At 39.0% G+C, this 27,944-nt stretch overlaps 1 protein-coding gene across 1 annotated transcript in view; it reads left to right on the top strand.

Moving 5' to 3' along the window:
• CD109 (CD109 molecule) overlaps window positions 1-27,944 on the top strand; it is a gene marked incomplete at both ends in the record, with an annotated part of 78,130 nt that overhangs the window by 34,578 nt on the left and 15,608 nt on the right. Inside the window, 19 exons of the mRNA XM_082305975.1 lie at window positions 831-1,070; window positions 1,414-1,515; window positions 1,610-1,672; window positions 3,187-3,363; window positions 6,241-6,393; window positions 7,141-7,215; window positions 7,656-7,716; window positions 8,262-8,397; window positions 9,164-9,281; window positions 12,023-12,136; window positions 12,350-12,568; window positions 14,157-14,307; window positions 14,897-15,073; window positions 19,805-19,886; window positions 21,206-21,434; window positions 21,982-22,147; window positions 23,287-23,477; window positions 26,871-27,026; window positions 27,111-27,176. Coding sequence (XP_082162101.1) covers window positions 831-1,070; window positions 1,414-1,515; window positions 1,610-1,672; window positions 3,187-3,363; window positions 6,241-6,393; window positions 7,141-7,215; window positions 7,656-7,716; window positions 8,262-8,397; window positions 9,164-9,281; window positions 12,023-12,136; window positions 12,350-12,568; window positions 14,157-14,307; window positions 14,897-15,073; window positions 19,805-19,886; window positions 21,206-21,434; window positions 21,982-22,147; window positions 23,287-23,477; window positions 26,871-27,026; window positions 27,111-27,176 — 2,676 coding nt within the window. The remainder of the gene's footprint in view (window positions 1-830; window positions 1,071-1,413; window positions 1,516-1,609; window positions 1,673-3,186; window positions 3,364-6,240; window positions 6,394-7,140; window positions 7,216-7,655; window positions 7,717-8,261; window positions 8,398-9,163; window positions 9,282-12,022; window positions 12,137-12,349; window positions 12,569-14,156; window positions 14,308-14,896; window positions 15,074-19,804; window positions 19,887-21,205; window positions 21,435-21,981; window positions 22,148-23,286; window positions 23,478-26,870; window positions 27,027-27,110; window positions 27,177-27,944) is intronic.

The raw sequence follows: 27,944 nt of genomic DNA, 5'->3' as shown, positions 1-27,944 counted from the left end.
TTGCAGCTGGCAGAGAAGAAGGTATCAGTTATGCTCCCAGAGGAGTGTGAAGGAACAACTGCTGCTCTTACTAGTCAGTGTAGACTCTGTACAGAGAGAGGATAGGAAGATAATGGCAGAGGAGGAAAGGTAATGGAGTGACAGACCTCTGGATTGAAAAAGGGAAACATTAGTTTGCTGCTTTTAAATGTAGAAGTTGAATTTTTGTGGAGTGTGGAATGCAGAAGGAGAACGGTTTTGCTATGAATGAGAATCTGCTTGAATGTGGGACTAAAGGTTGGTGTAAGTTGTGGTGCTGATTGATGGATGCTGGAGTTGCAGACTGTCAATTTTGGGCCTGTTTTAAGTCTTTTCTTCAGTTCATTTGATGAATCCATAAAGACATCTGACTCAGCACCATCTCTGCTCATCTGAGACATTTTCCTGCACATGATGTAATGTTAGGATGTCCTTTGTTGTAGTAGTGAGATACAAGTGATAAAATTAAATATTCAGGCTGTAGGTAGGATATGTATAATTTGTGTGAGAGACAAGCATCTTCAACCAGAAGAGTAATTGGGAGAGCTGAAAGGCAGGTCACCTTTCAGTTCCATCTGCTTTGCTTTTGCTCTTTTTTTATTCCCTGGAGTTATGAATAATTTTGTTCTTGGACGACTTGCCTACCTGCAGTGCTTACAAGGGATTAAAAATAAAGTTACTGATGTGTGAGAAATCTGAGGATGCCCTTGGTTTTTTTGATATGATGTGAATGCAAATATGGTTACCTGTCATGCGTCGTGCATTTTAGCTTTACCCTGTTTGATGGGTGTTTTCTTTCTTTTTGTTTTTAGCTAAAGGTGACACGTTCTGATAGTAACCAGCTGACAGCTGAAGAGAGGCAGAATCTTGTCACAATCACTGCACAACAGTCAGATCTGCTTTTTCACCACTCTTCACTTTCTCACCTTGAGAATGAGGCAACAGAGGAGAGAAATCTGACAGTCCATGTCCTGAATTATACGGTCCCAGAAAATGGAATAATTGATATTGAGTTTCCAATCCTGTCTGATACAAAAACTCTGAGAGTTCAGGTATTGCTTTGTAATATGTTACTTTGGAGCAGTGGCACACCAAATTGAGCGGGCTGTGATATGCTATTCTTGCCATCTGCAACAGCTGATATGTCACCTACTGTTATTTTCCTTACCTCATATTCATGTTAGAGCTGGAAAGAAAGTGACAGATCCTGTGTAAATGTGATCTAATAATTGCACCAAGATAGCAAGGGAAAAAACAAAACATATCCAAAGCAAGCAGTAAAGTGGTCCTGAACTGCAATTAAGGCTACCATGATCTTGTAAACAGTACCATATATGTGAACATCACACAGATTTTGCTGTTCTCTTAAGAGCTTTGTTTTGCATTGTCTCACAGGCAGAGTTCCTCAGCAGTAGGACTGACATAGGTGTTTATGATGTGTTCAGCTCCCCCAGCCAGACCTATCTCCAGGTTAAAACAAAGAGCCAGGATATAAAGGTACAATCTGAGACAAAACTTGCCAAAATAAGAACCGTTCGAGTTACTCATCATGTTTCCATACTCATCCATATGAATTGTATGCTTTTCCTAGGCTGGGAAGCCTTTTGAGCTGAGCATTGCAAGCAACAAGCCAGTGAGAGAGTTCCACTATCTGGTAAGTTACTGTTTTTATATATGGGGATAGTCCAAGGTGACTTTTTCCAACTTGAGAAATACTCCAGTGAGTGGAATGTGATTGAACGTTAGAGAGATTCAGCATTTTTTATTGTGCTTTGTGAAAGAGGTGGCCCAAAAACTTCCTGTCCACTGGGATGGTCCTTTTTGAAAGAGAGCTCCATTTCACTACCTAGCAGAAATCCCCGTGGCACTGTAAGGAAGTGGTCTCTGGGAGAAGTGTGTCTCTGATTGGGGTGTTGGGTTATCGCTGCTTGCAGCTGTGTGAGACAAGGCTCAACTGTAAGAGCAATACTGTCTCTGACTGTGCAGGGCACCTGCGATGGCAGAAGGGGCAGGGATGTCCCAGGAGCAGCCCAGGCTGGGGCTTGTCAGCAGGACCTTGTCAGCAGGTCCACCAGCAGATGCAGGTGGAAGCAGGGGGCTGGTGGAGCCTGTACGCAGGTTCAGGACTGTCAGGGCTGAGCCTGCAGGCACGGGGTGAGGAGAAGACCTGCCTGCTGAGGAAACAGATGGTCCAGAGGGCAGGGTGGCATTGTTAACAAGGGAGCTTCGTAGGAAGCATTTTAAAATAAATGGCTTGGGTAATGGCTTGTTTAATGGCTCAGCTGCTGTACTGTATGTTACAGCATCTGGATTGAAGGGTTTCTTATAAATACCATCATCAGTCTCCCATCCTGTCTTTAACACATGCCTGTCTTGTGCGCAGTCTACACCATAATGATCATGATAACTACAATTCTTTTTCTTTCAGAGACTTTAATAGTAAACTGAATAAGAAAAACCTTGGGACAATATAAAATGTGGGCATTCGTGTATTTTCTAAAACAGAAACTCTCTAGAAGACTTAAAAAAAATCAGGTCCATGCAGTCAAAGGCAGGGAACTGCCCTTCATGGCTCTGTCTTCATTAGTAAGTGGTATGGTCCAATAGGAACAGATTTAGAGTGAAAAAGTTGATGCTGGGGGCCTGAACTCCAGGTATTTCGTGGTCCCTTCAGACTAGCTCTAATCTAATCTGGTAAAATGAATGTCTGTTTTTAACTGGAACACGTTAGTGGGCCTCAGTTCACACTCTCCATGGTGCAAACCAGTGTGGTAAGTAGGGGTGTTTGGGAGATTTGCTTTTAAAATTGTATTCCTGATCCAAACTCAAATGCTATTATAGATGACCCACATGGCCCAGCTGTATTACTGTTGTATTTTTATGTTGTCATAGCATATGTTGTGCTGTGCACTCGTTGTAGTTCTTTACTTCTCCATAGTGATACAGGAATTAAAGCATGGAAAAAATCTATTTCTAATATTTAAATATTACATTACCCGCCTGTTCCATACCCAGTCTCAAAGAACTGGTCAACCACTTAGTTAAAAAAAAAAAAAAAAAAATTACAGCTATATGTCTCTTATTTTAACAGCTATTTGTAGAAGAAATTGCAGAGCTTATGACATATTGAGATACCAATAGGTTGAGTGTTTCATTTTTCCCTTTCAGGTGTTATCTAAGGAACAAATTATGGCTTTTGGCACAAAGGCTGCAAAAACATTCACTTTAACAGCAGAAAATTCCTGGGCTCCTTTGGCATGTGTACTTGTATTCTACGTTGATGAGCTTGGAGTGGTTGTAAATGATGCTCTCACTGTCCCCATTCAGCCTGTTTTGGATGACAAGGTAACTATATTGAACTCGAGTCTGAGATCATGTTTTTGTCTGTTTGTTGCATGGTAAACAGTATTTTAGATCATAGGATTGTAAATGTAAAAAATTCCTCATTGAGGATCTAATCTGAGGTTTGTGTAAGTCCTTGGAAAGACTTTTGATAATACCAGTGCAGTTAGGGTCCAGCTGTTGCATATCTGAAAGAAATTTCTACTAGCCCTATGTTTTCCACATAAACAGATGCACAGCGTCTCCTTGTGTTTTTAATAGTTTGGTCAATTACTGAGCCAAAGATTGCTCTGGCCAATATAGTGGAAAGGTACTCATAAGTGCTCTAAGTGTGGAACTGTAAACGTTTATGAAGACGTTGTTCTAGCCAGATAGTGGTCACTTTGTACATGGTGTGTCATCAGTGAATGTGGCCAGTGTTCGTGTTTCATGTGACCGTGCATACTTCAACTCAAAAAAGCTTGAAGAGGAGTGGGAAAACTACTACTGCAGCAATGAAATGATTTTCCCAGCTTACTTACCAGGATGAGATTTGGTTCTTTGTGCAAATAAAAGCCTCGCTGTGACTTTTTACAGGTGAGACCACCCAAAGGCTCTCGATGGGTTCAAATTCTTCCTCCCCTATGGAAACTTTAACACTTATAACCAGACATCAGCAGGGAGACTGTTTGTCTTACTCCTGCATGAAAAATTTCTCCATTTGCTTCATGATTTATCCAAACTCAGGATATGAGCGTTGTTACCACAGGATAAGGAAGTGGAGAGGAAGGATGGTGAGAGAGCTGCAGGCACATGTTTGTTGGTTATGGTTATTATGTACCAGTATCTGAAGAATCTAAATAAACAGAAAACAAATAAGATAATTTAGTTGAAACTTAGGAATTTTAGGATAGCTATAGGAAGATATTTCTAATGAGGAAGGCATAACAGTTTGGTTCAGCCTTCTGGAAACAAGCTGAAATCTTTCCACTGATTGCAGTGTCCACAAATAGATTGCATTATATTTTGTAGCAATGAGGTAAGGTCTGATCTTGAAAACACCAGTTTGATTATACTTTATGGATGAAAAACACGATCCTAGTGTATATACGGAGAGGATGAAAAATTGAGATGATTGATAAATTATGAGAATTTAGTATCAACCTACTGTATTTGCTGTATTTCACTGGATAGTGAAAAAATGTAAAATAAGGAAAGAACTGATCTCAAAGGCTTCAAAATTTCAAGCTATTACCGTTTCGCCATTTCAAGCTAGCCACTGAAATTAATTCATTACTGTGGAAAGCTACTTTCTCTGCAATTGGTAGCCTTGCCTAACATTTAATTTCTGTAAATGAGTTGGTAAAATCAAATATACAGAGCTGCAGTGCCATAGTGTACCCAGAAACAAATCGTTTTTCTGCGTGTATCAGTCTGATACCCATTTACAGTGAAGCATATGGTGCTAATCACATTTATGTTGGCAACATTATTGTGTTTGCTATTGCTCTGTGATTTTCGTACTGAATGTGCTTGGAAGATACCATTACACAGTTTTATCAGAGGAAGGGTATGATGGGGCTGTAGACTGAGACATCTAAATACATGTATTTACAGGTAGGGTCAGGATTCAGTTGCTTAAGCACAGACATCTAGTGTCGTCCAAGAGGCCCCAGGGTATTCAAGACATCATCATGGGATGGGTGGATGTTTCAAAGGTCCTATGGGAGACTATGGGAGACCTATCCCTTTCTGGAATGGGAGCTGAGGGTCAGAGAGCGTGCTGTGGGACAACTCAAGTGTTTCCAGGTGCCTTCAGGTGACTGAGTCTCATCTCTGTATGTGAGTTATATGTCTAAACTCAGTTTACGGAGAATCAGTTGCCCCAAAAGGGTGTGGTTTTAAGTTATTCTTCCTGGGCTCCAATGCCTGCTCCAGAAGGGTAAGTCATGTGTCCTGTCTGGCAGCACCACTGGACGTGTCTTGGATACCTTTGAACATCTCAAATGGCACTAAGTGCCAGTGTTTATGTAACTGAATCCCACCCACAGCCAGTACAGTCAGTGGAGCCTGTAGGACTGTTTTCTTTACCACCACTTGGATTTATGCTTCATGGTGAGCCAAAGTGCTATCTAGTCTCCATTATTTCTTTTGACTCTGTGTGTGATGGGAGCTCGAACACTGAACTGAAATGTGGACAGCTAAATGTAGGTAACTTAAGTGTGGAGCTAAATTCTACGTCAAGACTTTGTAGTAGTGGTGTTTTGATGAGGGAAAAGAGTAAAATTGTTCATTTTAAACAGAAATTCTGCATTGTCATCTGATGCAGTGGAGATGGGATGTGTTAGAAATACCTTACAGCAGATGACCCTTCCTCTCTTCAGTACCCCAGGGAAGGCATATTGATGCTGTATTAGCCTGTTTATTTCCTTCTTCCTTACCCAGGCACCTATTACATATATCCCTTTTCTGTATTGATCTCACTGTGGAACACTTACTTGTAATCTTTGAGGGCTGAATTTTTTCCCAAAATAGTCTTTCCCTAAATACGTTACATGCTGTATTGTGCATTGATAAGCAGTGAATGTGTTTCTTTTACTGCCCTCAGCTGTAGAAACTGGTGTATCTTTGTGGCTCAAGAGATTGCTGCTCGTATACTAAGAGCTGGTTGAAATGACAATGGATCCTGATGCTGACTTTCCACCAGTCCAAGGAACTGATGAGCTAGGAGAACAAGAGAGCAACATGAATGACGTAGTATTTTCCCAAAGTTCCTAGGAAAAGCTAATCCGGAGTCTTAATTATAGCAAATTAAGCTAAGAAAATGCTTCCTCAGACTTGTTAGTGGCTTTAAATGTCACTGTATAATTTAAACCAGTGCCGTTTTTTACTTTTTTCTAGATTAAAATCTCTTGGAGCAAAGACAAGGTCAAGCCATCTGAGAAAGTCTCCCTTAAAATCAGTACAACAGAACCAGGATCAGTAATTGGACTTGCAGTTGTTGATAAAAGTACAAAGCTTCTAGGAGAAAGCAGTGACATAACAGAAGATTCTGTAAGTAAATGGGAAAAAAGGTTTTCATTATTGCGTTTATGAAAGATCTGTGTTTATGGAAATGTTACAGTTCTGTGCTGAATGAGTAATGTTTTTTGAGCAGGATTTTTAGTCCTTAATTATGCAAATATTTTTTACTTCTGCAAGTAGTTTATCAACACGAGAGTAAAAGACTGTAAGGCTTACAAGGTAATAGGCCCAGCATTTCTAATTCCAACTAATACTTTATTGTTCTTCCATTTGATAAACTGCTCCGTTAACACTTGGCAGTTTCTTTCAGGAGAGACAAAAAAGTCAGAAAAACTCCCTAATGATTTGTGCTTTATGCTCTTCAAAATTAGTAATATAAAACAAAGAAAGAATTTTATTATTTGAAGAGCAGAATAAATTCGTCTTTTTGAATTCCCTTTACTTGCAGAAGCTCTAGTGCATCAACGATTTGAAAGAGCTGACAAAATACATCATTTCAAAAGTGCTCAGATGACATAGCCTAAGTGCCATAGAATATCAGCGGGCTGTAGGCTCCTGTTTCAGGCTTATATAGTCTTGGTCACTCTTCCATCAATCATGAAACCTTTGCAGCCTAATCCCCTTCATCCTGTCATGGATTCTTTTCTCTTTGACATGAGAGCTAAGTGAGCTGCTGCTTGAGGTACAGCTCTATGAATTAGCATCTACAACAGTGAAAGTTCTGAAAAATGTGAGTTTGCATTCACTCTTTGGATGATTTTGTTTTTCTTGTCTTAGGTCTTCCATGAGCTCAATTTATACAGCACAGTGCAGTATTTCCCCTTGGTCAGAGGTTCTTTTGGTGTCTTTCAGGTACCTTTTTTTTTTTTTTTTTTAACTCTAAGCTGGGTTTTTTTACTGCTTAGTGATTTGTACATCACTTGCTAGAAGAAAATGCCCCTTTCAAAGTTTGGGACTGTCGACAATGTACATGGCTTATATGGGTTTTGAATTGTGAAATTTATCACTATGTAAATACTCTGAATGCAAAGAAATATGTTTGTATTTTCATGAATACAGATTGCTTATGCTTGATATTGTCTTCTCTTTGAAAAGTTTTCAGTCATTAAGGCAATATTCAGATTCAGATGATCTCAATTTTGTTGGTTCCTGTATATTACTTGCTTTAGTTCTCTGATTGCTTTATTATGATTTTATTTTCTTAAAAAAAAAAAAAAGAAAAAGAAAATAGATAAGCACTGTTGATGTCCTGAATGTCCTGTATTGAGATATACTGTATAAATTTTATCCAGAAATGCAGCCTTTGGGTATCAACTGATGCAATTCTTGAGGAGGATAAGGAACATTTTCTTTGTAAGTAATAAAAATAATTGTAGCCAAATCTAATTTACTGAGTGGGGAAGGAGGTCCATGGGTTAGGGCCCCTGTTAGGTCTTCTTACTGTACTGCATACAGGCTGCATCCAGCCTTGCAAACCATTACCATTTCCAAGGTTCAAGACATACAAAACGCATATGACTAGTATTTTAAAAAAATCCTTTTTGCTGCTGTCCTGAGCAACACTACCACTTAAAGGCCTGAGGATGAATGGAGTTTTTATTTGCAGTTCCAGTTGGTATATGTTGCAGTGGTTTGTCATGTGTAGCCATATTACACCAGTTACATAAGCACTCCGGAGAGGCCATGTAGAAATTTGTGTGAAACTTTTTTTATTCTTAAAAAATAAATAAGCAAGAAAAAAAAATAGTTCCTAATGTCACAGTGTAGTGTTATCATATGTAACAAAGCTATAGATTATACTCCAACCACTGTATTAATTTGACTTTTCTTAACTGTATTAATTTGATTTTTGTTAAACCTAGATATTTGTAGGTAGGACAGTATTTTTTATTTTGTAGATGGTGGAATGATACCCATAGAAGATGGTTTCGGTGATGATATGCCGGTATCTAAAAATGGACCTCCTGATTTCATCAATCTCTATGTGAGGACACGTTTTCCAGAGACTTGGCTTTGGATCGACACTAAAACTAGGTATAAGATTAGAAGCAAATGGAAACTGATTTACACTTGCCGTTGTTATTTTGTAGGTTTTAGTAGCATTCTGCTCTGGTGCTGAAGAACACTGTTTAAAAATGTAGTATTATTTATATTCTACTACCACCTAGAGGCCACAAGTGAGATTGGAGACCCACTCAATGAGGCGTTGTACAACTGCACAAAATAGGACAATGCCTGACTGAAGGCCTCATAGTTTCAATAGAAACTAGATAAAACTCCTGGAGACAAAAGAAACTCTCTTCCTTTTACAGATGGAGAGATAACAGATAGGGACACCCAGTCTTTTTCTCTACAGTATATGAGAAGATGGTGATTAGCCCGGACAGGGAAATCTGTTCCTGTCTGCACCTAATTCAACGAGCAGTTCAAACTGTCAAATGATAGTGAAATCTGACCTATGTTGTGAAGCACAAATCTTGTATTCTTTCACAGCTGAGAAGTTTGAGAAGCCACCGTCATCTGGGATTGTTTTAAAGGATCTGTAAAAATTGATTACATGTAATGTGATTCAATGTAATTACCTTCAATTCTTGCAATTTAAAATAATTTAATTTTTTTTAATCATTTTGATCCCATCAAAAATATTTCTAAATGATTAGGAAAAGAAAAACAGATGATCAGCAGCTTTTCTTGCCAAGAGTTTGGACTTAAGTTTTGATGTATTTTAAACATTTTTGTCCACTTACTGATATCTGTAAATGGATGCTTTTGAAAGTCTGCTCTCCCCTTCTGCCATCAGATCTGACACGGACACCACAATGGAAGTCATTGTACCTGATACCATCACATCCTGGGTAGCCAGCGCTTTTGTGATGTCTGAAAACAGCGGGCTTGGAGTGACGACTGCTCCAGTGGAGGTACTGTGGCACCAGGCAGTTCTCCTTTACACGCTGGTAACACTGTAGGTTATTACTGGAAGCTGTATTTTATTTCTAACAGCAGCCGTCTCCTTATATTAATAAAGTGCTTGAGAGGCTGTGTATATTCAAACTGTAAAGAAAACATCGTCATTGAAGACATAGGTGATAACTGTATCTGCCTCCCCTTCCTGCTCGTATAAATATCTCTAGCATTATACAGATACTTGGGTACCTATTTCTGTTGGAGCAATTGTTAGGGTAGAGCACTTTCAGGATGTACCCACTTCAGAATCTTCTTATGTAGAAAGGGGGAATGATGACAGCGTGTTTCCATGTTTTCTTGGCTCTGCCAAGAGGGCTTTCCATGAATTGATTGTGCATGCAGGGAGGTTTGCACAGACTAGCTGGGAAGAGGTGGCTGGGATGGGAGAAGCACGCTGTCTGCTGGAAAGATCATGCCACTGCACTGCTCTGCTAATACCTCAGGAGGGAGGATGGGAGAATTGCTTAGACTAAATTCTAGCCTTGCTTTCATTTATCTGTCAAAACCAGCCTTGGACTAAACATAGGTTCTACTTTTTGGGTGACTTAGCTTGAGGAGCAGAGTGGACACTGAGAGGCAGCAGTGGGATGAGATGCCTCTTGCTGCCAAGTTCTTGTCTCCTGAGGCTCTTTTTGTGATTCCAAGTGTTTGAGTTGTTTAGCAATTTAAGCTAAATTCAGCTTAATCCTCAGGTTAGATCTCTAACCTGCGATTCGCAACACACAAGGGCAGTTGTCCTAGGCTCACTCTGTATTCATGGAAACAGCTGCTTAGAGAGAATTATTTAGCCTGTTTAAAATAGGAATTACTTTTTGAAGTCTCATTTAGCTAGTATTTTATATACGTTGAATAATCCTCTGAAGGTAGTTATCTCCTTCCATTCATTATGTAAAGAAACTATGTTCCTAACTGAGAGAACTCCACGTAAGTGCCTAAGGTTAGAAAGGTGGAAACTGTGCAGTACTGGGTCACAGATTTCCAACTTGATGCCAGGACTACTCCAAGCATAGCTTGGAGACAGCCATTTACCCGTTTAAGTTCTCATGCCCTCAGATTCATGGGGAGGGGCAACTTTTGGGATCCAAACCGAGATCTAGGTCCAGATTTCATAGTTGGCTGCTACACCAGACACAGAACATGTGCTTTGAACATCCTGATCATAACTCCACCACAGAATTTGGAGCCCAATCTGGATTTTGCGGCTAACGCTCCTTTGAGACTAGAATCATGATTCTCATTTCTTTCACTCGACTTGGCAGAGATGGGACAGAAAGAGGAATAGTTTTCTGATTCAAACTGTATGAAAATATATACTTGGCCTCTCATCCACAAATTTGAGAAGGCTGCAAGTAGAACAGATGTTGAGATTATTATTCAACTATAATCACCCACATGCGCTGTTCAGTACTTCACCCTCGTTGGGATGTTTAGATTGTGCTTAGAGTTCCATATGGCTGAAACATGTTAATCAGTACCATACAGAGAGGCAAATAAAAGAAATGCATGGAAACTGGAGTGGGGAAATAAATAAGTGACATCTGCGTGCTTAATGTCATTTACCGCTTTGCATCTTGTTTTTATTTGACTTCTACTACACAGAGTGTCGATAATTTTACCCTATCGTATTTTATTGTAATATACCGGAGTATTCCTGTGTGTAAAACTTCAGTATTGCAAGAGTTTTAGAGAAAAGCAAAACAAAAAAGACAAAGAAAATAGGTACATAGGGAAAACTTCAACTAAGAACTAACCAAAATTTCTCCATCAGAACTTCTCTAATGTCTAATATTTAAAGAAGTTTTTGACACTGAAAGCTTTAGGAAACAACTTTTCAAAGTTTTAAAAAGAAAATGTTGGAATACTTGCTTGCTAGAAAGAAAGCTGAGGGCTTTTTGCATTTGAAACTCAAAACACTTGAAAGAATTTTTTTAATGAAAACCAAATTAAAACCATTTTTAGTTGACATTTCAGTAATAAAGGGTATCATGCTTCAGCCATTCCTATTGTACAGATGTTCATAAACAGTGAAATTTTGATCCTATTCAGCTCGATGAGAACTTACCACTGATTTCTTAGAGCCAAGACTTCATCCAAAAACCTCTGTTCACAGATAAAAGTAACTGCTTGCTGGTGTATTTCTGCAGTTTTTATTTTAATTAAGAAAAGATGTATTTTTACGAATATAACTAAAAAACTTATGCCAAGACTAATCTTACAAAATAACACATCATTCTAAGGTGTTGGTGAATTACAGAATTCAGGAGAGTTATGTTGTATTCCAACATCCGTTCCTGTATTGACATGGAGATAGGGCAGCTGACAGGTTCTTAATCCTTCATTACTTGTGCAATCAAAACAGTTCACAGTTACCTTCATGAGATCTCAGGACAGATCACAGCTTCCAAACTTGCCAGATGATAGGCTTTTAGTCCCAGTTCAGGTGCCTCTGTTGGAACTTGCCCTGTCAAAGCTGTCAGCAGCTCTCATCTGAATGGCGCTGCTGAACTCCCACAAAAGTGCTAACGATCAGAAGCATCTTTGGCTTCTGCTTCAGCCCTGCAGTAATACCTTTTGTTAACTGTAGAGTACAAGTAAACATACTCTGTCATCTGAATTTAAAAGTGATCAGAAGACAACTTGTCATTTTCTTGCTAGTATCTGATTATAGGGGTTCACTGCTGATTTTGTTTTGCAGCTAGAAGCTTTTCAACCTTTCTTCATTTTCCTGAACCTTCCATACTCTGTCATCAGAGGAGAGCAGTTCATTTTGGAAGTGAACATCTTTAATTATTTGAAAGAAGAAGCTGAGGTAAAATAACAGTCTCTTTGTGCTTGACTGTTACTAGACGCTGCAGGGTTTTCATCACCAGTGGAGACCATGTCTTTCTCTTGTGAGAACTGTCATATTTTCTTCAGTGGGTGGACCATAAAGCTATTTCTTTATACACAAAAAATGTGGCAGCTTATGAAAGCAGTTTTTCTAAATTAACGCTTCGTATTGCAAATGTTACTGTATTTACAGGTTACTGTGATCCTGGATATGAACGATGCTTTTGAAATTATTCTAACATCCAATGAAATAAATGCTACGGAAAATCAACAGTCTGTATCTGTATTAAGTGAAGATGGGAAAACTGTTCAATTCCCAATCAAGCCAAAACAGCTGGGAGAGATTCCCATCAAAGTGACAGCAATATCATCTGCTGCTTCTGATGCTATCATACAGAACATTTTAGTAAAGGTAAACAGTCTGCAGCTTGGCGTGTTCCTCAAATAAATTGTTCCCTAAAATAGACAACAGAGTGCAGCAAAAAGGCAAGCCAATTTACTTGTCTGCCTCTTGCTCTGTAAGGTTGGTTTCGGGTCAGGTGGCTTTAAGTAGAAACCGCTTCTTTTAAAATAATTTCTCCTTCAAAATTCTTTAGATCTCCTTCCAGGAATGAACACATAGATCTGTTCTACAGCAGATAGTGCGTCAAATGCTTCTAAAAGCAGGGTGAAACCTATTTGTGCATCAGTGAACCCCTGGTGCTACAGCTAGCTTAATAGTCTGTGGAGAGTGGACCACATAACTGTGTTATGGATAAGTGTGATCAATTTTGCCATACACCTGGCCTTAGTACAAAGCCTATTTTATATGAACATTTCTATATTTTGCTAGTGGTGGAAATTTAGCCCCCAGACTTTCTGATAAACCAGAAACTGATAAGACTTGCCTAACTTTGGACATCTAAGTCTCATTCATGTTAGGCTCCATTTCAGTGGAAGGTGGTACAAATGTGTACATCTCATACTTACGATTCTAGAATCGGAGAATGGTTGAGGTTGGAAGGGAGTAGTCCAACCTTGCTGCTCAGGGCAGGATCAACTACAACAGGACACTCAGAACCATGTATGGTCAGGTTTTTAATATCCCCAAGGACAGGGACTTCACAACCTCTCTGGGCAGCTTATTGCAGTGTTTGAACGCCCTCACAGTTAAAAAAGTATGTTTTTATGTTTAAAAGGAAATCCTTTTATTTCAATTTGTGTGCGTGGCCTCCTATTCTGCTGTTGGGCACCATTGAGAAGAGCCTAGCTTCACCTTCTTTACAGCCTCCCTTCAGGTATTTATACACATTGGTGAGATCCCCCTGAGCCTTCTCTTCTCCAGGCTTGAACAGGGCCAGTTCTCTCAGCCTGTCCTTTGACTACTTAAAACCACTACTACTCAAAACCACCACCACTACTTAAAACCTTTGACTACTTAAAACCTGGGGGATTGTGAGCTGTTTTCAGGTGGAGGCACTTACTGCCCATTCTGCTGAAGTTCAGCTGTTGTGCAGAAGAGAATAAAAGCCTGTTAGACCAAGCTGTAGGCTGAGGAAACAAACTCATTTATTTTCTCTGCCTCAAGGACGATTTTTCTCAAGGGATTTTGCATGCATGAGGAAATGAAACCTTTATGGTCACGTAGCTAACTTCAGGTTAAGTCCCTCTTGTATGACACACTGTAGGATTGCAGACAGCATGACAGGTACCACCTCCAGCCTTAGCATTTGCTCGACCATGGAGCTCCGTGCTTGGCAGAAATGCTCTCGTTGACTTTGCAGGTGTATTTTTGTAATTGACACGTGGTCTTAAGAAGCAAATAATGGAGGTAGGTCTTTATAAGAAAAACATTTCTGTGTCAGTTTGGACAGGCCAATAGCTCAGGTTCTTGATGTATTAACAAGCAGCACAAAATACCTGACAGTGTTTTAGATCCCTCAATACAGTAAGCACACAACTCCTGTCCTAAAAGCAACAAACTGTTGGAGATTACAATAATCCTGTCTTTATTTTGATAGGCTGAAGGACTGGAACAGACATATTCTCAGACAATTCTTTTGGATTTGACTTCGGATTTGAATAAACCACAATCAGTGTCAAAAACTTTGGATTTTACTTTTCCTTCTGATGTTGTAAGTGGCAGTGAGAGAGTGCAGGTCACTGCTGTTGGTAAGGATTATTTTATTCTGTTTCCATCTTTATTACATATTGGTCAGCTATTTTTTTTTTTTTAAATAGTTTTTTGCCTGCTGGGCTTTTGTTGAACTCAGTATCTAAGATACATGTGTCCATTTTCAGAGTTAGAGAGGGAGTTAGATTTTAATAAGGAAGGTCCTGCAAAGTTTGCTAGTATCTTGGTTTAATTCTGCTTGTCTGCAGAATAAAACCTAAAACCTGACAGATTGTTGTTTCTTGTGACACCTAGGCTTTGATAACTGCGGGTGAGAGAAGAAATACAGGAATTTTCAAATACGTACCATTACTGAAACATTTTCCTGGATTAAATATTTTTTTTTTTTTAAATGGTGGCTGTTTGAAATTACTCTGTAGTTGGAAAGGTCTGTGGGGAAATGGGTCAGTGGGCACAAAGCTGATGAGAAGATGGAAGTATCTTTTCTGCCTGGTTAGTGGTATTTAGTACAAATGTTCCTAATGTATCATATTTTATCCCAGTTTAGATGATCCCACCCTTTATGTGTGAGGTATGCATTTATTTGCAAGAGGCTTTTATTTATTTTCATTAACTTTTGTCTTTCAGGTGATTTACTTGGGCCTTCTATCAACGGTTTGTCGTCATTGATTAAGATGCCTTATGGCTGTGGCGAACAGAATATGATCAATTTTGCTCCAAATGTTTATGTTTTGCAATACCTGACTAAAACCAGGCAACTGAGAGAGGATATTAAATCAAAAGCTGTATCGTTTATGAGAAAAGGTCTGTATGCTTAAAAGAAAGACGTTAGATTTTTAAGAACTCTTACTAGTAAAAAGATATCTGTGACTGCATTTGGTATTTGAAATACTGCTCTGTTGGTGTCATGAGAACTGGAAGAAAAGCCCGTCTTCTCTTTCTTCTCCTCTTTCTTCTGGGCTGACAGAATTAAAGAGCAAATGATTTTGTTTACAAGGGCAAGTTTGCTCAGAAAAAACATGTTGTTTTTATATAGTTACTTTTTTTCAGATGAAAAATGCATTTTAGAAGGGAATTCATATGGATTTCCTAGGTGGTGGTTATTTCTCCTTTGATAAAACCATGTGTGAGCAAACATTTCTTACCTCTGCTTGAGGCACAGAGGTTGAAAATTAGTCAGTGGGCAGAGTGAACCATGTTCATCCCATGTGTGTATCTGTCTTCAGTGACCCCATCCCCATCCTGCCATGTCCTTGCAGAGCTCAAGGAGAGGCGTTTACTCTGGTAGTTGGCTTTCACCCACCCAAGTTTTAGACTTGGCCAGAAGTGAACTCTGTGCTGGAAATCAAAAGCTGGAAAATTTTAGTTGGAAATTGTTGTATATTTTAATTGGGAAATACTCCAGGGCATCACAAAGTGTGGAGAACATAGTTGCGCTATGCTTCTCTGTGCCTTTTGGATCAGATAGTGTCTAACTGCGATGTACCACACTTGCCACATGTCAGTCTGCATGCTGAGAGCCTGGTGCACAGAGAGGAATGATACCATCTTCATGTGAGCTACACCCTTACTAAGGGACCATGATGACATTTTCAAATTTTGTTTACTCTCTGTAAGTCTTTGATTTTTTTTTTTTTTTTGGTGTTAGATTTTTTTCTTTAAGTTGTTGACATTTTCCTTGGAAAAGACACAGCTCAAAATAAATTTTCCGTTCACCAGGATCCCAATTTTCTGTCAAAAGCAGTTAAATGATTTTTCTTAAACTCTTCGTACTACATGGTTTAGTTGAAAAGTAAGGTGAGGGGGAAGAGATGTGTTATGTAAACAGCTACTCTGAAGTTTGTAAGCAATCTACCACTCTTTGAAGCCCGAGTTTTGCTACCATAATTTTCTGAAGTTTTCCAGTAACAGATTTATTAAAGTTATTTCAAAGCAAGTGAAAATTATAGGATTAAATGTCACTTATATACAAAGCATTGTGTTACTTAACTTGTTCCTGGAGCTTTGAATTTAGGTACATGTTTTTAACACTGTAGTAGCCAAAACATTTGTAACCTTAAGATAGAAAAGAACCACAATCTAAAAAATACTCTGTTTTTTTTCTTTATTTTAGCAATTGACTTCGGTTGTTGCACTGATTTTTTTAAACTGTAACCTTAAAGTTGAAATTTATCTTTAGTTTGAGATGTAACTTTTATAAGCTCAGTTTTTGAAAGGATTGTCATGAAGTTTAATTTGAAACAGACTTTATTTCACATGTAAGAATTCACTAAATATTTGGAAAAGTAACCTCATAATCTGAAGTAATATAATTAATTTTAAGGCTAAATGCTTGTGAGAAGAAGGAATCATATAGCTAGCAGAGACTGCTATATGATCTTTCTTTTAGCAGTTTTTATTTACCTAGAACGAAGGCAAAGCAAAAGAAAAGTTGCCTTTCAAAAAAATTCCTTCAGTTGTGGGAGTGAAAGATCCCATCTTGAAATCACTTCTTCAGAAATAAAAAAAATCCTGGTTGGTCTGAAAACTTTGGTGCTAGACCCGAAGCGAGTAATGAGTTTGAGCAGTATTTCCAAGCTGTTTGAAATGTGAGACCCTTTAGTCTTTCACATATTTCTGAAGTCCTTTCCATCCTGATGCACTCCTCTTTTGCTCAGCAAGCCTCCTACATCTCTTGGGTTCCAGCCAGTCCTCTGGGAGTACTAGTGTACATCTTCCTAATAGGATCCTTCTTTTCCTTGCCTTTCCACTTGTATTTGTTGACATTTGAAGTATCGTTTTTCATGTCTGATTGAGTGTCCATTGGAACGAACACAGTGGTTCACAGCCCCCAGGTCTCCCGTTCCAGCATTTCTGCAGGCTTTCCCGTGTTAGATACGCTCGTGCTTGGAGACTTTTGCGTGACTGCAACAGGGTTGGCATTGAGAAGAAAGCAAGCAGACTGTAGGAAATAGCTGAGTGATTGCTCCGTCCTCCCTCTGGTTCTGCTCATCTTTCTGATCCCTCGCAACCTTAACAAATTCTGAGATAAATTTATCCCTGTGTAAGGGCTGCTTGGCAGTCTTTGTTAAGCAGGCTGTTGGTCTTAGTTTAGTTTTTACGCTACCAGCAGGGTGGTGATTATACTACTTATTGCTGTATATTGCCTGTTCTGCAAAGAAGCAGAAGACTTCAGTTTTCAGGCCTTGCAGTCAGATACTTTTGAAGAGGAAGCAATCTATTTGTATGTATACATATATTCGTGTTCCTTATAGAACATTATTTGGAGGCTTAAACTTTGACAGTGACTTTTGCTTTACTTGGTGAGAAATGCCACTTATTCCTTCTTTTTTCCTTGCACTCAAGAGCGCTTGACTCCTCAAGATCATTAACTGAGAGGACAGATTTATCTGTATGGGAAAGATTCACCAGTTTTAATCATGTAATTAACCACTGTTGTTGTGCTAAATAAATTATAAACCCCCTATATTTAAGTGGAAATTGTAATTTCAAACTCTTCTAAAGAGACAAAAACTAAACCTGATGCTACTGGGGTAAGAGTTTGTATGGGAAGGTGCACTGGTATACTGTAGCAGTTCAGATTCGCATCTTTATATCTATTCCTCTTCTATTATAGAGAGACCCTGACTAGGATTTCATCTTACACTGTAACTTAGATTGAGGGACCAGGCCATTTGTTCCTTAGTAATTAAGGCTGTGGTTCAGTCACTATGTATCTATATTCAGGATAGTATGTAAGTGGGTGATTAATCCTTTATCAGTGAAAGCAAGGAACATTTTTCAGGGTGTTGTGGTTTAACCCCAGCTGGCAACTAAGCCCCACACAGCCACTCGTTCACTTCCCCACGGTGGGATGGGGGGAAGAGAATCAGAAGGGTAAAAGTGAGAAAACTCATGGGTTGAGATAAAGACAGTTTAATAGGGAAAGCAAAAGCCATGCATGCAAACAAAGCAAAACAAGGAATTCATTCACTACTTCCCATCAGCAGGCAGGTGTTCAGCCATCTCCAGGAAAGCAGGGCTCCATCACGTATAACGGTAACTTGGGAAGACAAATGCCATCACTCCAAACATCCCCCCCTTCTTCCCCCAGCTTTATATGCTGAGCATGACATCATATGGTATGGGATATCCCTTTGGTCAGTGGGGGCCAGCTGTCCCAGCTGTGTCCCCTCCCAGCTTCTTGTGCACCCCCAGCCTCCTCGCTGGTGGGGTGGGGTGAGAAGCAGAAAAGGCCTTGACTCTGTGTAAGCACTGCTCAGCAATAACGAAAACATCCCTATATTATCAACACTGTTTCCAGCACAAATCCAAAACATAGCCCCATACTAGCTACCGTGAAGAAGATGAACTCTATTGCAGCCAAAACCAGCATGCAGGGGAACAGTTGTAGTTGGATGGACCTCATGGGAAGTGTTTGTAAATTCATTTGTGTAGGACTTAATGATAGTTGCCTGAGGGTTTTCCTTCTGCCTGGCTGATTCAATATTGTGTCTGTATCTGTCAGGTGGTAGACTACTGAATATAATTTCTTAATTATAATAGCCAAAATAGTAAAGCCAAGGAAAAAGACAAGGTGGGGGGAAAGAAGAAAAGATGTCTTGTGAAATGCTATAAATAGATATGATTATTGTTCTGGATACACAAATGGCAAGCAAAATGTGAGGGAAGGAAGGCTTTAGATATCAGAAACTACAGTGAGTAGCATATCATAGGAAGCTTTTAATTTCTAACATTAATGAACATTGGTTCTGCACTGAAGTCAGCTGTTGAGTAAGGATGCTGCTGGTGGTTGTGAGCAGCTAGTGAGCCCTTAGGGCCCTTTTATTATAGGTGTTCAGCAGTCAAGAGAAAGCTGTGCTTGTTCTGGATACTGAAAAATCTTCAGATACGGTTTAAATGGATCCTTCTCAGGATTTCAGGATCTTCAGGTCCTTTGAAATTGTTCACTCATTTCAGAACAGCCTCTTCTAGCATGCTTTTTCTGATAGCTCGTCCTTTGATTTGGCAAAAGCAAGCTACTGAAAGGGTCTGTTTTTCAGCAGCATTTGTAGCTTTGCTGCACCCTTGCCCTTCCAGTTGGAAAATACTTCATTTTTGCTTGTGCTTCCTTCTGCTGGAAAGATAGAGCGTTTCTGTAGGTGCACAACTCCAGCTCTCGAAAGCAATGAAGCACTGAACTATAGCTGCTACTCTGCTCTGCGCTCGCTGCTGTGCTCCTGGAGCCACCAAGTTATGTGGGAGTGTGTCTCTCTGCACTCTGCTGTCGTGTTTGGGTGGCAGGTGAGCGGGAGCAGGAGCTTCTGGTTCTGCTTCTTTAGATGGATCCTTCGTGTTACTGCTGCCCGCTTTCTCATAATCTTCTGCACCGTTTTGTGTGTTCCTACATATTTGGGAGATTTTTTATGAAATAGGAGCTCAAGTTCTGCCCTTCTCAGCCTTAGAAAGTGCCTCGCTTCACATCAGCAGACAGTTTGTGCTGGAACCCGCATGAGAGGAAAGTGTTCAATACCTGTCTCTGCTTTTCCACTTCAGGCTACCAGAGAGAGCTGCTTTTCCAGAGGGATGATGGCTCTTTTAGTGCCTTTGGAAATGAAGATCCCTCTGGGAGCACATGGTAAGTAGTTCTGCCAGATTCACTGTGGAATTTGAATACTTTAGATATTTTCCCTGCGACTAAAAATTTTTTGTGAAGCTGGTAAAAATTTCCGGCTGTATTAGCCTTCTGCCTGGTTTTCATTAGGTGTTTAGGCCAACTCTAAGGTCATTCTGCTGGATAACATGCTGTCAAAGCCATTATTAGGGCAAGACTTTTTAATTTTGCAAAAGATGAATGGTGAATTATTTTAGCCAGGGGAATAGCTTGATCTGAAAGTTTTTCTGTTGCCTTCCTCCAAGGAATGAAGAATAATAGTTAAATGACTTATTCTTGCAGTTGACTGAAACCATTTAGGGCTCTGTGTTCATTATTGCTTCAAACAGATTTTCAGTTCTTTCCATACTGGAGGCAGAAGACTGACTGAGGCATTCCCTAGGGGGTGAACAGAGTTACTGGTGGTAAAAAATTGTCCTACTTATCTTTCTTACACCTCCTTTTTGAGACTGCAAATACAGCTGAAAAAGCCTTTTCAGTGCTGAATTTCACCCTGAGAAGCATAGTAAGCATAGTAGTGGAAGCTAGATAGATAACAGAGACAAGTTCCAGCACTTTGTTCAGCTAATCCATGTTCAGTTAGTTTAAATATATATTTCAGTACACACTGCTGACTTTAAATAGAACCATCCCAGTTACTGTGCCACTGATTAAGTCACTCTTCCTGGAGTCAGTGAGCATCTCTCATTGACATCGGCAGGATTTGCCTTAGACTCAGTATTGATGGATTGGAAAATGAAGATAATTTATCTATACTGGCAACTCTGGTACTTAAATAGTGCAGTGGCAGGTTATGTGAGTGCACCTTTGGCAAAGAAGGGAGTCAAAGCAGAACTTGGGATTATTAATGAATAAAACAACAAAGGTTGTTTCAATGATATCATTAACTTAATTAATTATTAACAATTAATTAATTAACATCACACTCATAACCGCATTACTTTGTAAACTATGATTTGTGTCACTTTAGCCTAGCAGCAGAAGGCAGGAGAGCAACATTTGAATAAAGATAAACATGTGCTAGCACAAGTCTATACTCTGTATTTATTTTTGAAACATAACAGCTGCAAAAGGAATGATCTTTAGGAACAAGGACATATATTCATTTTTTTGGTGGATTAAGCTTAGTCTACTTGCTTGTCTGGCTGAGGCATGTGTTTTCCTCTGTGCTTGGGAAGTGTGTGTAGAATACCTTATGCATCACAGTATTCTACATAATCTTAAACAAAAGAAGCTGTAATACATTGCTAATTTTGTCATATTTGATTAACTCTTTCCCCAAGGTTATCAGCTTTTGTATTAAGATGTTTCCTTCAAGCTCGTCCATTCATAGATATTGACCAAGATGTACTCATGGATACAGCTAAATGGATTGTCCGGCATCAGAAATTAAATGGAGAATTTCATGAGCCTGGGAAAGTGTTACACAGTGATCTTCAAGGAGGCACCAATAATCCAGTCACTCTCACAGCTTACATCATGTCATCCCTCCTAGGGTTCCCAGATAAACAGGTATTGGTATTCATAAATAGAATACATAGTTACTGGAACACTTCAAAAATTGTCATACTGCCTGGCAAACACTTGGTAGTTTAAGGAAATAGAGGGACATCTGAACAGAGACAAAATTTAACCTGATTTTGTTAAACTTCCCTGTACTTTAGCTTATCTACCTTAGACAATACGAAGTTGTGCAGTTAGGCCCTTCAATTTTATGTGCCTTTGCAAAATCTAAAGGCAGTTGCTTTTCGAAACAATATTGTCATGGCTTTAGTCCAAGAACTTGCAAGGAAATTTATGGGGGGAACTATCCTTAGAGATGTTAAGTCATTCCAATTGATTTCATTGAGATTACTCATGTTCATAAAAGACAGTGCCAGATCAAAAGGCTTGCCTTTGAGGTTCGTGCCTGTGACTCTGGAAGAGATTTTCAGTATTTCTTGGTTATTGTTTGGTGATAATAATGTTTCTGTTTCTGTACAAATTTTTATTTTAAATTATAATATTTCAATATATATTTTATTTACTGTACATTCTTCAATATGATCTTCATTTCCAGCATGCTTATGTCATCAAGAGTGCTACAAACTTTCTAGAAGATAAATTAGAAGAAGGCATTTCGGATAATTACACTTTGGCACTTGTGACATATGCATTGTCCTGGGCAAAAAGTACAAAAGCAAAGGAAGCACTGAATATATTGAACCAGAGGGCAGAACGCCAAGGTATTGCACAACTATTTTATACAGTTGTATAGATGGATTTTTGTCGAATTTAAAAATATCTATCATATATCTACAGCTGCATATGGAATTAGAGATGAAGAGAATCCCTCTTCTGAATTCAAATCTGTTTGGAGTATGTTATAGAGAATAAGCTAAGAACTTCCAAGACAGCCTTAATGAGAAGTGTCCATAAATGAATGACAATTCACAACAAAGCTAGGCCTTTCAGTCTCAATTACCATGTTCCTGATGGAAGTACCATGGTGCTGTTGAAGAACATTACTTGTCAGTTTTTCCATGTTATTATGTGCACTTGTAAGATCAGCCTGGTTAAAGAGAGATGGATGGGGTTAGCTATTCCAAAGTAGTCTGGATAGATCAGGAGGGTGTGGGGGGGCAATTAGTTAAAATCAGTATCGGAATGAATTGTTGAAGGATTGGGCTTTCTGTAAGACAATACAGAGGTGTGTTGCATTTTCTGTAGGGACTCATCTCCTCATCATGTTTAACCTCTTCCAAGTTCAGCATGACTGAATTTTGTTCCCTGTTTTGGAGGAAGAACAGACCATATGGAGTATAATAAGTGGAAGTTTTTGGTTCAAAATAGTAACTGTCCTCTTGAAAAATCCAAAGGAATTCATGTTCTAGCCTAGAAATAGGGCCTTTTGGGTATTGCTCTCTGTTTACTGAGTTAGGCCTTTCGGACAGTAACACGGGAAGAAGTCACTTTTTTGGAAGGTTTCACTCAAGAATGAGCCTAGTGAGCAGCCATGCTACCTGAGGTGCCTCCTCTAGTCCTGAAGAGAAGGGAGCACCCCAGCAACGAGGTGGCCTTTTCACAAGGGCTCTTCTATGTGAGCACTTCAGGCTGACAACAAAAGGATCAATGTAAAGTTCACTGAAATCAATGGAAGTGACTATTTGGACTCCAGCTTTTTTTTGTATCTAGATTCAGCCATGGCTGAGGAAGTGCTTAAGTCAGTCCTTTATGGAACATATGCCTAAACATGAACACAGTTTTAAAGAACCTTGCTAGATCCCATACGTAAGCCTTAATTAGGATGTTTCCCTTAAGTCTTTCCCAGAAGTCCAAAGACTTCCGTCTGTGGATCTGAGGTTATTATTGGTTTCTTTTGCAGGAGAATTTCGTTTCTGGATAACACCTGCTTCTGAAATTTCTGATTCATGGCAGCCACGGTCCATTGATATTGAACTTGCAGCATATGCTCTGCTCTCACACTTTCATCAAGACAGATTAGCAGAGGGGATCCCTATTATGAAATGGTTAAGTCAGCAAAGAAATCACCTTGGGGGATTTTCATCTACTCAGGTAATATCTTGTCTCAAGGGGCTTTGTTATACTTTCTAAATGAGCATTGTATATTAAAAAAAAAAAAAAAAGAAAAAAGGGACCATTTGGTTTCTACATAACAATTAGTGAATTTTGTTTTCCTGTAACAGCCTTGGTTACGTGCAGGCTTGCATTCTTTGCGATATTGACAAACATGGACTACCAGTTTTAGTATTTTGGCAAGTATGATAAAAAACAGAATTAGAAGGTCACCTTGATTATATAAAATATTAATAACAAAAGATCTTAAATTAAGAAGAAGAAGTGATGCCCATGGAAAAATTATTAATCAGATTTTCCAAGCAAGTGTGGTAAATATCTGTGCTTATTTTCTTTCCAAGGAGAGAAACCTCTTTCTATTCTTTCCATATGTGGGTCCTCAAACTCCTGAAAGGCTATTAACTAAGATAAGAAAGTAGGTTTTTGAAAAACAGCTTAACCTAGTGTCTCTGTTGGCAGCTGGTCTTAACTTAATAGTGTACTTTGTCCTCATTGTTACGTAGATTTTTGATGGGCCATGAAATTTGGAAGATCTACATTATCTCCAGGATGTTTCCATGTTATTGAAACCACATCTTGTAAGCTGTGCTGGCATCCAGAAAATTTATATAGTACTTTGGATTGCATTAATTTAAACTAGCTTTTAAATTAACTACAAATGCTGATCACAGTAAAATGTCACATTTCATCATACTGCTTGGTACCCAGCTGTACAGGCTATCCTTCATTATTTTCAAATGTTTGTTGGTATTAATCTGAGATAAATTAGTTCTACTAAATAAAATGCAATTTAAGAACCAGCCTGGTTCCCCTGAGGTTCTGGTATTTTTCTAATGTGTTAATTCTTGCTTATTATTTGAAAAGGCTGATTGAAGCACTAAATGAGTTGAAAAAGCTTTTCTCTATTCTCCAGAAACCATTTTTACTTGAAAGTTTGAAAATCCAGCAGTGTACCATGTACCCCGAGGGTGAAGTTAAGAAATGAATTTAATCCTTTTGTTCTTCCATAATCTAAACTATTTTGATTTCAAAATTACTCCAATGTCTCTCTAGATGCCTTTTTTAATTTGTGGAAATAACCCCATACTTTTTGTTAACTTCTAAGATTGCTTTAAAAAAAAGTTTTGAGTGTTTCCTTCCATGAGTTTATTACATTAGAAACTTAATATATTTTTAAACAATAAGGAGGAAAGTAATAAGTTGCATGTGTGATGTTCTGTAAGTTAGGCTATGATAACTCATTGCAATTTGTATGCATAGTGTAGCTTACTATGAATTTGCAATCAGTATATTTTGCTTTATAATGCTTTTAATGTTTGAGCATAAAATGTACATATCTCATATATACAGGAAAACAATCCATACAAAAAATAGCATATATATGAATGTAGATTTAAATGGTAGGGAAGAGTAGCAAATTTTGCAAAGCCTGTGTTGCTGGGCAAGAGGGGCCTATGAGTCTGGGTTGAGACCGTATTCCCTAACTTTTCAGGTTGTGTATTGGATGCAGCATTGTCATACTGAGCCGTGCACCTCGTGCTTCAACTGTGAATATTTCCTGGTGAAAAGCCTTGGGTATGCCTTCTGCTTTAGACCATGCCCAGGGGCACATTTATCTTCTCTGTAGGTGGTTCTTTGCCCTCTTGTTTTTCACCTGTGTTTCTGAGAGTCATTTGAGCATAGGATGTGGAAGAGCTCGGAATTCACCTTGGCAATGGCAGATAGCATTTCTGAACATCTTGAACTCTGTCTCAATTTAGGGCAAGAAATGTAAATGTAAGAAATGTATTTGTAAGGACTTGGAAAAAGCGCTTCAAGGTATTCCTTGGTTTCCCCAACTTAGGTAAGGGCAGGCATATTTCTGCTTTCAGATGTTTAAAATCAGATTCTCCAACAGGATCTTATAGCTCCTTAGGTCTATAAGGTAGATCAGATATATAGACGTGACTGATAGGTCGCTGTAGTTTCATTCACTTCAATGTGAAAGAAGTTTTGTAAGTTTAGGCTTCCAAGCCATAGATCTTCATCGGAAACTGACTGGGTAAGGGCAGAGTCATTCAGATGCTTTGTCACTGTCTTCTGCAAAGGAGTAATCAAAGACATTCTTTCAGGGTAAATATTGGCCTCCTACTGAAAAAGTCTGACACTTATGCCAGACTATTAAATCTCCCTGTAGCCCATTAGTTGCATCTATTCTGTTACACCACATTAAGCACTGGAATTGGGATCCCAGCTGTAGTGGTTCAGTGTACCAGCAACTTTGGCACTGTTGCTAATCAACTGATCTTTCTGGATTTTAATCAGTGAAGCAGGTCATCTCAGACAAGGACATGGCACAGGAAGGAGAGTGGTTTCTAATCATTTAAAGTGAATAGGCAGCATGTGCTGGTACCTTAAGGTACGGCACAGTCACCATGTTGTACTTAATGAGCTTCTGTTTTGTTAGAATTTTGTTACTAGACGTGACCTAAGAATGAATAAAACATCTCTGTATGCTGAGCCTGCAAGGCCAATTCCTTCACTGTCGCTGGTTAAAAATAGGTGCAAAATTAACTACACAAACTGTAAAAATCCCTGAGAAGCATTAGAGACATATAATTGATCACTATATTTTTTTCCAGGAAATAGCGGATGTCAAAATTCTCATTCACTAAATGTGCTGGACCAAATGTTCAAAGACTGCCTCTTCTGTTCAAAACCTGGAGAGCTAAGCCTGCAATTGTACACAAACAATAGAGAATTTTAGATGTATATATGATAATATGTTTATAAGCATATTCTGCAGTGGTTAAACAATTGCACAAAACCTTTTGAACAAATATAGAGTATAAAAACTGGGCTGAGCCCCTTTGAAATTGTTGCCGGGGTCTGACAGAAACTCATTTCAGGCTTTTTTTAAACAAATGTTAATAGTTTTTCAGACCTATAGCTTTTGCTTTGGTGATCAAGGTACCCTGAATAACTCCTGTGCAGTACTGGATATTTAATGCATAGGCACTCAATAAATCTAGAAAGCAGCAGTATCATTACTTTCCTCATTGGCTTTCTCTTCCCTTTCGGCATGGTGTGTGATTCTGACTGCTGTGTCTACCGGCATGTCAGGTCTTCCACATACCTTGCACAAGAGGAAAACTTTCTTAGCTGGCTCCCACCTCATTCTCTGTAGCGTGTCACAGTAGCTAACTTGTTGTCCTGTGTTGGCATTCCTCTTCTGTGCTGGGATCCTTCATGCCAGTGGAATCCCAACAGAGATGTGAAGGCGGCTGCATGAAGACTCCAGCACAATCAAGAAATAGGACATGGCCTATACACAGATAGTTCACTGTGCAGGCTTCTTCTGTTTAATGCAGAAAGATTTGTTTCTCTCAACAGGACACGGTGGTGGCTTTGCAAGCCTTGAGTCTATTTGCAACTGTCACTACTGCAAGCAAAACAGAAATGGATGTAACAGTGATAGCACCTTCTTTGAAAACGCCAGAAACATTTTCAATTGATAGTCGAAATCGTTTTCTGCTTCAGACTAAGGAGGTACTGTAGAAAGTGAGGAATACTTCTGTAAAGTCTGCTGACTGAAAGTACTTTGAAAATACTGTTTACTCATCTTTCTTTCAGATTGCCCCTGCACAACCAATGACAATTACAGTGACAGCGGAGGGAACAGGATTTGCTGTCTTTCAGGTACACAATGCAGTTATTCTTGCTAAGATATGCTCTCTATAAGGAAGGTGTATTTTGGAAACTTTATAACACATGCTAATAAGAGAAATCTTCTGAAATGTCTTAAGTCAATACCAAAGCATTTTACTAACTGAAGAATGCTGTGAACCAAATATTGTGTGAATGGACATATTCTTGTGATCATTTATGTCCTATAGCCTGGCCTTTTAAGTACTGCTGGATGATTGACAGTTTTGAGGCACTTCTGTGGGCCAGAGACATATCAAAGCAGCTCTGTCCTCCTGCAGAAATGCAGTGTCTGTTTGCAAGACAAAGAACTGCAGTGGTACATTGGCAGGCACAAAGGTCAGAGTAAAAAAGGCATGTGGACCAGGCAGAAATGCCTCATCGGGAACCTGTGATAAACTGTGGTAAGGCACAGATCAGTACAGAACAAGATTACACTGCTAGTTATTATTTTCCTTTTATTGAAGTAGAATACAACAATAGTGCAAAAGCTAAAAATAAGAGTATTACGGCCAGGTTCTCCAGCAATTTTTACACTGTTCTGAAATAGCATGAAAGATGGAGTCAAAGGAGCCTGCAAACTACCAACAGTGATAGATGCTTAGCATCAGCCAAAAGTGGGGGCATGGCAAAGAGTGGAAGGAGGTATAGTGACCCTCTCTCTGCCTGTCCTGCAGAAGACTGTGTTTTGGTAGTATAAATTCAAACGTATTTACTGATATTTAAACAAATTAAGCTGGGATCAGCACATACTGTATTTAG

This window comes from Platalea leucorodia, assembly GCF_965183815.1.
Source record: "Platalea leucorodia genome assembly, chromosome: 3".
NCBI classification, from domain to species: Eukaryota; Metazoa; Chordata; class Aves; order Pelecaniformes; family Threskiornithidae; genus Platalea; species Platalea leucorodia.
This window is presented reverse-complemented; position numbering and strand designations above follow the sequence as displayed.